The sequence below is a fragment of the Panthera tigris genome, chromosome B1 (assembly GCF_018350195.1).
Source record: "Panthera tigris isolate Pti1 chromosome B1, P.tigris_Pti1_mat1.1, whole genome shotgun sequence".
NCBI lineage: Eukaryota > Metazoa > Chordata > Mammalia > Carnivora > Felidae > Panthera > Panthera tigris.
In genome coordinates, this window is record NC_056663.1 from 201,894,625 (window position 1) to 201,905,799 (window position 11,175).

General features: G+C 63.9%; 1 protein-coding gene across 1 annotated transcript; it reads right to left on the reverse strand.

The window, feature by feature from the left end:
- Window positions 1-284: 284 nt before the first annotated feature.
- On the reverse strand, window positions 285-9,543 carry MSANTD1 (Myb/SANT DNA binding domain containing 1). Its single transcript, XM_042982764.1, has 4 exons — window positions 9,498-9,543; window positions 7,573-7,837; window positions 3,763-4,038; window positions 285-665 (listed from the first exon to the last, which is right to left on the reverse strand). Exons 1-4 carry the CDS (start codon window positions 9,541-9,543, stop codon window positions 425-427), a joined length of 828 nt encoding a protein of 275 aa, XP_042838698.1. The 3' UTR covers window positions 285-424.
- Between the last annotated feature and the right edge of the window lie 1,632 nt (window positions 9,544-11,175).

The following is an 11,175-nucleotide window of genomic DNA, read 5'->3' on the forward strand; positions in this document are numbered from 1 at the left end:
GGACAGCCGTCATTGCTTCGCCGGCGTCCTCACGGGGAGGCCTGACGCCCCGGGGAAGAGGGATGCAGCGGCCGTCTGGGGTCGGCTCCACCGTCGGAGCCCATCCTAGGAGGTGGGCAGCAGACCCCGTGAGCGCGAGGACAGCCGTCGCCCCTTGGAGAGGTTCCGTCCCGGGCACAAAGCCGCCACTAAGCCGCTTCCCTTGGCTTCGGCTTTGCAGTCGACCGGCCTGGCGTGCTCCGCGCGAGCTGTGGAAATGACTTCCGGCAGGAGCGAGACCCCACGTGTGATACCCAAAGCCGTGTCAAGGGCCACCGACAGTGACCGTACGGGAGGACAGCCTCCGGGAGGTTCTCACCGGGGGCCGGCCCGCGTCCGTCCGAGCCAGGGGCAGCCCCGGGGCGCTCCCCGCGGGCCGGGCGGCCTAGACGCCGGACTTGGCGATCATCTTCTCCAGCAGGCTCATCATGCGCTCCTGCAGCTGCAGGCCCTGCACCTGCAGCAGGTTCTGGCGGTCCAGCACGCGGCGCACCTCCTGGCACGCGTCCTCCACGGCGCGGCTCAGCCGGCGCTGCTCCTCCAGCATGGCCTCCAGCAGCCGCAGCTTCTTCTTCCGCAGGTGGCAGTTCTGCACCTTGCGCTTCTTCCCGGGCCGCGCGTCCGACCTGGAGGGACAGCGCCAGCGTGTGGACGGCGGGCGGCGCGCTCCGGGCACCAGGGGCCCCGCCCGCCCGCCCGCCCGCCCCTCCCCCCCCACCGCCTCGCGGACAGGCGGCCACGGAGGAGGCCCCGAGGGGGGCTGAGCCGCGCACCCGCCCGGGGCCGCCCCGTGCAGCTCGCGAGGAGGGGCCGGAGCCCGCCCGCCAGGAGAGCAAGGGGCCGTGGGCACAGCCAGTGACCCGAGTCCCAGCCTGGGTGGGTGGGGGGTGCGGGCCTGGTATGGGGCTCAGGGGTAGAGGCCACACGGGCGGCGGGGGAGGGGGGGGGAGGGGCGAGAGACGAGGAAGGCAGGGCGGGAGGGGGTGCGGGCCTGGTATGGGGCCCAGGGGTAGAGGCCACACGGGGTGGCGACAGACGAGGAAGGCAGGGCGGGAGGGGGTGCGGGCCTGGTATGGGGCTCAGGGGTAGAGGCCACACGGGGCGGCGGGGGAGGGGGGGGGAGGGGCGAGAGATGAGGAAGGCAGGGCCGGAGGGGGTGCGGGCCTGGTATGGGGCCCAGGGGTAGAGGCCACACGGGGTGGCGACAGACGAGGAAGGCAGGGCGGGAGGGGGTGCGGGCCTGGTATGGGGCCCAGGGGTAGAGGCCACACGGGGCGGCGGGGGGGGGGGGGGGGGCAAGAGATGAGGAAGGCAGGGCGGGAGGGGGTGCGGGCCTGGTATGGGGCCCAGGGGTAGAGGCCACACGGGGCGGCGGGGGAGGGGGGGGGGAGGGGCGAGAGACGAGGAAGGCAGGGCCGGAGGGGGTGTGGGCAGGGTGGCTTCTCCCGGGAAGCCTGGCACTGGAGCCTCCAGCGCACAGGGAGGTGAAGGTGACCACGGCCGTGCCCTGCGCCCTCCGCCAGGGGAGGCAAGCATCCCTGGCTGAACTGGCCCAACCCCACCCGTCCCTAGGGCCTTGCTGGTCCCCTAGCCGGGGCCCCATGCTCCTCAGCAGAGCGATGCCCCAGCAGACCTCAGGGGCGAGGAAGTGGTCCCCACGTCCCAGCCCTAATTAGAAATTAGGGGCAGTGTCTGAGGCAGTAGGGAATCTGGGAACTGGGGTCATTCCGTGGAAACATGGGCCAAAAATCTCAGGTTTCCCAACTGATTCTGTCTGGCTATCCACAAAGGCATTTTTGTCTGGGGTCTTTGCTGAGAAGTTCCCTCCAGGGAAGGGACCCCGGACCAACTGAAGAGTTGCCTCCTCCCATCACCCCTGATGGGCAGACCTGAAGGCCAAGGCCAGGGCTGAGGGGAGAGGCAGGGCCATAACTCAAACCTACACTCCTCCTGTTTTCTTCCCCAACTGGCCAACTCCTATCCACTCGTGAGAGCCCACCCCAACCAAATGTCCCCTCCTCTGGTCCCCCAGCCTCCTGTGGGCATCTCGAGGGCAGGCTCACGTGGCCAGTGCTGGCCAAGCAGGAAGTCTGTGATGGACAGCAGAGGGGACAGGCATGCCCGCTGAACCAGCTTCTGAGCGCATTCTGGAGGCTCAGCCCAATACCCCTCCCTGGTTCTGAGAAGACCAGCCAGCCTGGCGAGGATAGGGAGGAGACCCCAGGGCAGGGTCTGCTTGGGGGTGAGGGAAAGCCCGGAAGCCAGAAACTGGAGGGCACTTGGTCTCCCTCCATGTGCCAGGCCCCACACCTGAATCTGTTCTCTCTTCTGACACTCACAGCCATCCTCGGAGAAAGTACTGATTTATCCCCATTTTACAAAGGGAGACTGAGGCCCAGAGAGGTCAAGGACTTTCCACACAGCTAGAAATTGATGGAGCCAGATGAACCCAGACTATGGACAGGACGGCCTGTACTTCAGTACCAACTGCCTCCCTGTCTGACACTTCCCTGTGCGAGGCCTCCTGTCTGAGGCCAGCCCGGTCTGAGGCCTCCCCATCTAAGGCCTCCCCATCTGAGGCTGGCCTGGTCTGAAGCCTCTCTGGTCTGAGGCTTCCCCGTCTGAGGTCAGCCTCCCTGCTGGAGTCCTCCCCGTCTGAGCCCTCCCCATCTGAGGTCAGCCTCCCCGCCTGGGGCCAGCCTCCCCGTCTGAGGCCAGCCTCCCTGTTGAGGCCTCCCTGTCTGAGGCCAGGCTCCTTGTCTGAGGCCTCCCCGTCTGAGGCCAGCTTCCCTGTCTGAGTCCTCCCCATTGGAGGCCAGCCTCTCTGCCTGAGTCCTCCCCATCTGAGCCCTCCCTGCCTGAGGCTTCCCCATCTGAGGCCAGCCTCCCCGTCTGAGGCTAGCCTCCCTGCCTGAGTCCTCCCCGTCTGAGGACAGCCTCCCCATCTGATGCCAGCCTCCCCATCTGAGGCCAGCCTCCCCGTCTGAGGTCAGCCTCCCTGTCTGAGGCCAGCCTCCCCGTCTGAGGCCAGCCTCCCCATCTGAGGCCAGCCTCCCCGTCTGAGGTCAGCCTCCCTGTCTGAGGCCAGCCTCCCTGTCTGAGGCCTCCCCGTCTGAGGCCAGCCTCCCCGTCTGAGGCCAGCCTCCCCGTCTTAGGTCAGCCTCCCTGCCTGAGGCCTCCCCATCTGAGGCCAGCCTCCCCATCTGAGGCCAGCCTCCCCGTCTGAGGCCTCCCCGTCTGAGGTCAGCCTGTCTGAGGCCAGCCTCCCCGTCTGATGCCAGCCTCCCCGTCTGAGGCCAGCTTCCTCGTCTGAGGCCAGCCTCCCCGTCTGAGGCCAGCCTCCCTGCCTGAGGCCTCCCCGTCTGAGGTCAGCCTCCCTGTCTGAGGCCAGCCTCCTTGCCTGAGTCCTCCCCGTCTGAGGCCAGCCTCCTTGCCTGAGTCCTCCCCGTCTGAGGCCAGCCTCCCCATCTTAGGTCAGCCTCCCCGTCTGAGGTCAGCCTCCCCGTCTGAGGCCAGCTTCTCTGCCTGAGTCCTCCCCATCTGAGCCCTCCCTGCCTGAGGCCTCCCTGTCTAAGGCCAGCCTGGTCTGAAGCCTCTCTGGCCCGGGAGGCACTTGCATACCACCTAGTCCTCTGCGGCGGAAGATCAGCCGGCCCTCACGGCACCCGGCCCCTTCCCTGGCCCCTGCTGGTGGTGGGGGCGGGGAAGGAAGACACACACTACCTGAACTTAAGGGACAGTAAGCTGGAGGAGGTGTCGGAGCGATCATCCTGGAAGCGGCCTTCGTAGGAGCACTGGTTATACGGTAAGTACAGAGGGGTGGATTTAGCAGACGGCGACAGGGACGCCTCGGTCTGGGACGTGGAGGGCCCCGGCTGCTGGCTGTCCGGCAGTTTGCCATCACAGGACTCGGGGACCTTGGCCAGAATCCTATCAATGGCTAGGTAATAGGGCCAGTCGGGCGGGACGGACTCGCTATCTGTCATGCATTTTAATTTCCTGAAACGAGAGACACAAGAGCCAAGGGTGAGAAATGGAGCTGCTCCCGGCCCGTCCTGCCCGGCCCCCGACAGAGGGGTGCTCGGGGGGCGCTGGGGCCCCGGGGGCCACGGGGCATGAGGGGGAGCCACTCGTGGCCAGACAGCCTCCCCAGAAAAACTGGCCAGGCTCCAGGGCCAAGGAGACATTAGACTTGGAGAGAAGGCAGGCCGGGGGACTACCCTGCCGTGGGTGCTAACAGGAAGCACGCGCCCCAGATGTAAGCGAGGTCGTATGAGTGCTGGGGCCTTGGGCTGTTTGGTACCGTTCCTCTCCCTGCGCTTCTGTAGTTTCTAAGCTCCCTACAGTGAACAAATGCTGTTCTTAAGTAGTTAGCCTGCGAGAGATAATAAAGTATGCAAACATAGGAACAAAGTGTCATATAATATAAACGTAAAACATCATGACGTGAGACGCGTGTGTTCCTAAAGAGGACGCCTCAGAAGGGGGAACCGGAGAGCACAGTCTGCAGCGTCCAATAGACCTGAGCTGCGTCTCATCTCCACCACTCTGCAGTGTGACCTTGGGCAGGTCCACTAACCTCTCTGAGCCTCCATTTTCACATCAGTAAGATGGGGATGAGCAAAGTAAACTCCTCACAAGCTGTAGGGAGGATTTAATAAGGAAATGCCCAGCTCCTGGCAAACAGCAAGCCGACTAGATAACATTCTTGGCTGAAGATATCAGGGGGCAATAGGGCTGGGCCTGACACCCCCCAACCCTACTTAGACCCCAGGCCCAAGGGTGTGCACAGCACAGCTCTGCCTACCATGGGCTGGAGCCCTGCCCAGCCCTGCGTCCTATCCTTCCCTGCAGATAGGCCTTGCAGGTCCCCAGGCCTTGGCTGAATTCTGGGAGGTCAGGGATGGGGAGGCACAGCTGCAGGAGAGCTGGGCAGCCTTGAGCAGGCCAGGAAGGAGTCCATAACTTGGGGGGGTGGGGTGGGGGGGAGGTGTTCCTGTCTGCCCCATCAGACCCAGCCTTAGTCTGTGGCCCCCACATTCCTACCCCATGCTCCTCCCAAGTAGGGAGGCCCTCAGGCTACAGGGACCTCTGTAGCCAGATGGTTCCTGTCTCCTGACATAGGGTTCCTGCCAGGGTGTGGTCCCTGGTCACATTGGTCTTTGAAATAGAGCTGACCCTCTGAACGAGCAGCAAATAGGCACAGTGGGACACGGCCAGGGGGTCTGTGGCTCAGGGCAGCGAGCAGAGGCCAGCTACAGGAGGTGGCCTTGGGAGCAGCATACAGAATGTCCTGGGTAGAAAGCCAGGGACAGGCCACCGAGGGAGGCATGGCTGCTCCGTCTCCCAACCCCAGGACTACTGTCCATCACCCTGGAGGCCTGCACAGACTCCAGGCGCAGGAAGTGGAGAACTGTGCTTGGGCCCACACCCAGCCTCTAGCCCATCTGGAAGCCCCCCTATGCTTGTTCTGACCACTCAAGCCAGGCTGCTCCTTGGAGCAATGAGGGAAGGCCTGCCCCCGCCCCGCACAGGAGGCCCCTGAATGGTATTCCAAGAGACCATGCTCCATGGAACCCAGGCACCCCCTCGGGCTTCCTTAGCCTGACAACCTTAATATGCAAAGAGCTACAGTGAAAAAATAAGAGAAGACTTTGGTAGGGGAGGCTCTTTGGGTAGGGGTAAGAGGAGACAGATAAAGAACTAGTCAACCAATCAAAGCATCAGCCTATTAAGGGCTGTGTGGCCTTGGGCAAGTCCCCTCTCTGCTCTAGGCCTCAGTTTCCCCCTCAGGGAACAGGAAACTGAAGTGTCACACGTGCAGCCCTCGCCCTCAGGAACAGACGGCAGGGTCTGCAGGGGAGCCCTGCTGGAGGGCCCGGGCTCCTGCTCTGCTGCCTCATCTCTCGTGGCCTCCCTGCACAACCCCCCCCCCCCCCCCGGGAGTGGAAAGGAATGCCTCCCCTGGGACTCTGAAGAAGGCTTTCAGGATAAATAATGAATGAGTCGGCCAGACACCAATCAGAGCCCATGGATTACTGAGTCAGATGGCAAGCTGGTAAAACAGCCGGCTTCACCTCTGCAGCCCCCTCACAGGCACGGAGGGATGCACTGTGTGAACGGAGGAGGCAGGGACAGACAGACACACACACACACGTCTACAGACAACTCAGCCCTCTCACGCCATGAGCTGGTGGCTGGAATTTATCATCGTTTATGTTGTGACGGATGCCTTCAGACCCTTAGCGGCTGCCTCATTTCTGGCCCCTGGGCCTGCCTGGGAGCTGGGGCTGTGGGCAGAAATGCACCTTCAGACAGACCCAGGCTCCGGACCCCCTCCTCCAAGGGCCACGAGAAGTTGTCGGGGGCCCTGCGGGGCCTCTGCACGTCCCAGGCTCCAGACGGGCTGGGAGCTGCAGGCCAGGAGGGCAGGGGTTGGCTCCTTGCCGACTGTTGGGAGCGAGGATCCTCTCGAGGTGCCCAAGGCAAACCCAGGCCCCGTCTGCACCCAGCATGGCCTGCACCTCTGCTCCCCTGCTCATAGCAGCCACGAGGAGTGCCAGGAGGAGGCCAAGGCTGGGAGCAGCTTGGTGCACTCCAAGTTTTCCTGGGACAGGGCCCCTTCCAGGGTCACTGACAGGCCCACCCCCACCCAATATGCCTGACGCCCACCCCCCTCACTGCTACTCTCCACCCATGGCTCCCAGTTCTAGGTTGACCCTCACCCCGGAGACCCCAGACTGCCCACGACCCTCACCTTGACCATGACCGACTCCACACCTGTGACCTTAGCCTCACCCAAGAAGGCCCTCTGCATGGCTGTGACCTCTGCCCTGCGCATGGCCATCTGCACGCAGTGACTGACGCGCTCCCACCCTGGATGCCAGAGCTCCTCCCCTGCCCAGGAACCCTGTCTGTGGCCCTGACTCAGCAACTCCCTTCTGGCTGCCAGGGCAGGGTGGCTACAGTGGGGTAGGGCCAGGCCTGGGTCCCCGCTGCTTCTTTCCACAAGTGAGGCCCTTCTGGGAGCTCCAGGGCTCCAACATCGGCCCTACTACGCACCCTGCTCCCTGACCGCGGCCAGCCGCCGGCTGCTGGAAACGACCGAGTGTCAGCACCAGGCAGGACTTGCAGGCCTGGGAGCTGAGCCTCCTTCTCACCTCCGGCCTTGGTTTCCCTGTCTGTACGGCAGGCACCCTACTTAGCAGAGCCACGCCTGGGCAGCCGGCCTGCATTCTCCCTCCCGGCGGGAGGGTGTGTGTGGGCCAAGCGGGAGCCGCCTGCACGTGGCACCCAAGGCAGGGGCCTGGGGTATGCTGCGAATTGTGCCAGCCCTGCCCTCGCTGGGCCTCAGTTTCCCACCTCCGACGGGAGGCTGCGCACACGGTTTGTGCAGGCCCCATCTCGCTGGCTGGGCTCTGCCCACACGAGGCCTTCCCGACTCAGCTCCGAGGGGCTCCCCGCGGCCCCCAGCGGCCAGCGCCGGGCAGGGAGCACGGGGGGGCGCGCAGGCGTGCGGCACGTGGGGCCCACCTGTACTGGAAGGTCATGTTGGTGATCTTGATCTTGATCTCCTCGCCCAGCCGGCGCTCCCCCGTCATCTCCAGCAGCTTGCTGGCCATCTTCTCGTACACCTTGGCGTTGCGTTTGGTCTGCTTCAGCTCGTCGAAGAACTCCTCCCAGACGAGCATGAGGCCGCGCATCTCGGCGTCCGTCCAGTTGCGGGCTCGCCGGTGCTTCTCCGTCTGCGGGGACACGAGGTAGCCGGGCACCTCGGCCGCCGCCATGCTGGAGGCACCTGCGGGGTTAAAAGAGCTCAGGCGGGGCCTGGGGCCTGCGCACAGGGCGGGAGCCCCACTCCTGGAAGGCAGCTCCGCGCTCAAAATGGGGCCTACATCTGACAGGCAGGAATTTAGTTAAAAGCTTTTAAACGGGAAACGTCATTTTGATGTCACGTTTCCATAGCAACAGAGCAACTGCATAAGCTACAACAACAGAAACCTTTTAACTGAAAGCGCAGGAATCAGGGCTGCCCTGACGGGCCATCAATATTGCAGCGAGCGGGCCGGACCCAACACCGGTGGCCCAGGCGCCGGCCGTGCCTCCCGCCCCAGCCCAGCCAGCAGACCCCGCTGCCGGGAGCCCCGTGTGCGGCGGGCCGACGGGGCTGACCGCACGCCCCAGGCGTGGGCTCCAGGCCTCGGCCCCCGCCTCAGCCCCGCCCCACGCACACGGGCCGAGGCGCCAGGCGCCAGGGAGAGCCGGAGACAGGGAGTCAGGGTGGGACGGAAGGAGGGCCCGGCGCCACTGAGAGGGGGGTGGGCGGTGAAGGGGGGAGAGCGCAGAGGTGCACGCAGAGGGGGACACAGCTCGAGCAGCAGGTGCCCGCGAGGACCCGCCAACACTCGCCTCTCTGTGACGTGCTCCACACACAGCGTCCCCCTGGCCAACGTGCTCACATTTTATGGGGAGAAATGTAAACGCATCAGTACAGGCTGGGCAGCAGTGGGGCTCTGCCCCGTCTGACCCCCTGTCTCCCCTCTTTGTGGTGGGACTGGTTGCCAGCCTGGGTGACGTGGGCTGGGCAGAGAAGCCGGGGCAGTTCTTGGGGCCAGAGGGCAATGGGCACAGGCGGGCAGTGTGTGTGTCCCTCCCGCCCTGGGCAGCCCCACCACAGCCCTAACCACCCTGCTCAGCACCGTCTGTCCCTAGACCCGTTTCTACCTGGCTAGTGGGGTGCTCTTTGTATCCCCGGAACCCCACAGGAAAGGGTTTGCTAAAGGCTTGCTGAGTAAAGAAATGAAGAAATGAAGGGACCAGTCTTAAGTAGCCCCTCTCTCTTCTCAATAGATCCCCTAGACTTTGCCTTTGGACTTACTGGCAAACTCCTATTCATTCTTTAAAGCCCTATTCTGACATCACCTCCCGTCTGAAGTCTTCCTACCCCACTTTGGTCCTTCTTCCCTTTTTCCCTCAATTGGACCTGTGTGACCCTGGGTAAAGAACACTGGCAAAAGCGAGCGAATAAGAATTTGAGTATTCACGGAAAGCCAGGCACTGTTTTCAAGACTATATACAAGCATTTTCTACTTTGATCCTCATGGAACTCTTGTAAAAGAAGCTGGCACTATTACTCCCATTTTTCAAATAAAAAGTCCAAGGGTGTAGAGAGGCGAGGTTACCCTGTGGGCAAAGGGCTGGGCCAGGCTTTGAAAGCCGGTGGCTTGAAGCCGAATCTGACCCCGTGCTGTGCTGCCTCTGGAAGGAGCACTGGCTGGCAGGGACCCAGTAGAGGACACCTGTCACCCCTCCCGTGCCTATGGTCCTCGGCAGAGCACACAGGACGTAGCCAATGCAAACTGCCCACCGTTTCTGGGGTCTCCTGGGAGGCCCCCAACACCGACCCTGGACAAGATGGCTGCTGGCATGGCTGGGGTCCTTGGCTGGGGGACCCTCACCCTCTCTCAGCGGGTCTTTTCCAGGGCTTGACGGAGGCTCATCCATCTCAAGGTCTCAAGGGCCAGGGCCGCGGGTCGCCAGCAGGGCTGGGAAGGTACCGCAGGACAACGGTGAACTCTGCACCCAGACGAGGGGAACCGGCCTGGATCCCCAGGAAGGCAGGGGGCGCTGCCCGCAAGAAGCAGCCCCACAGTGGCAGCAAGGCTGGTGCGGCCGGAGCACAGGGGACGGGGCAGTGACAGACAGCGTGACTGCCCCTGGGGGGGTGGTCAGAAAGGAGGGCTTGAGAGCCAGGCTGGGGTTGGGCTGCAGTGCCCCCTGGGGCTGGCCAGCAGAGGTCAGCAGCAGGAGGGTCAGCCAGGGCAGGACACCAGGGCCGTGGGAGCCGTGAGGCCTATGGAGAGAAGGCATCACTAAAGGCATCAACATTCAAAATTACAAGACAAAACTCACACGGTTTATCAGTAAGAGCCCATCACACCTGCTGGACAGGCCCCAGTCCTGCCTGCCTGCCGGCTAGGCCCAGACGCCCAGCCAGGCCGTGGCATCCACGGGCCGTCAGTGAGCCTGCCTGGCCTTTGTGGGTCCCTGGCGGTGGCCTAAACCGGGGGTGAGGGACTCACGAAGTTCAGGCTGAAAATCACCATGGCTAACAGAGGGTCCTCCTCTGACCTGACCACGGAGAGAAAAGTCTCACTCCAAGCCGCCCCAGATTGGGACAGCTGAGCCTGGAGCGCGGAGGTGGGGGTGGGGAGGTGTCCCTGAATCTCCGCCCAGGCCCTCAGGTGCCAGAGCAGCAGGGACATGTGTGGGCACTCGGAAGGGCCCCTTGTCCCTTCAGTGGGTTCTTGGCTCAAGACCTGGACCCCATCAGCTCCCCGTAGGAGCCCCTTCCTCTCCGGGCCCACGCAGCACCCCCCAGGAAGGCTCAGGGCTGCTGTACTCCTCTGGGCCTGGGTGCCTGGCACGATGTGCTCGGGATGTTTGCAGCGTGAATGAGTGACTGAAAGGTCCCCCAGAAAGCCCGCAGTCCTCAGGCAAAGGACCTGACCCCAGGGCCCTAGTGCCAGCTCTCAGCCTCACCGGAGGGCCTTTCTGCAACCACAGCTCCAGGGGCTGCCCCTGGCCCAGCATGTGGGGGGAGGCCCAAGGGAGAGGTAAAGGACACCTGCCACCCCTCCTGTGCCTATGGTCCTCAGCAGGGCACACAGGACGTAGCCAATGCAAACCGCCGTGTGCCTGGAGAATGCTCCCTACCACGTGCGTGGCCTTGCAGCTTCTGGAGAGGGCAGAGGCTGGCTGGTGATGGTAAACACTCCTCAGGAAGAGCTGCTGCCCCAGGGCCCCCGGGCTGGGGACCCTCAGGCTAGCCGAGGCCCCTGCCTCCAGGAGGCAGCTGCCGGCCTGTGGACATCACTCTGTGCTCAGGGCCCTGGCAAACTGGTGGCCCCAGAGGAGGTGTCTACACCTCTTGCCTCCCCTCCAGCCAGCACGTCCAGGGGAGTCAGGGTGAAAGGCTGGACTCCAAACGTCTTCTCAGGTGTCAGTGGGCACGGGAAACCCCCAGAGCTTCCGGAAGCAGAGCCCTGAGGTCAGGCCTCCGAGGACAAGCACGAGCTAGGTGGGAGGGCCCTGTCTGTCCTTGCTGGGGAGGGGCTCCATACCTTGGCACAGCTG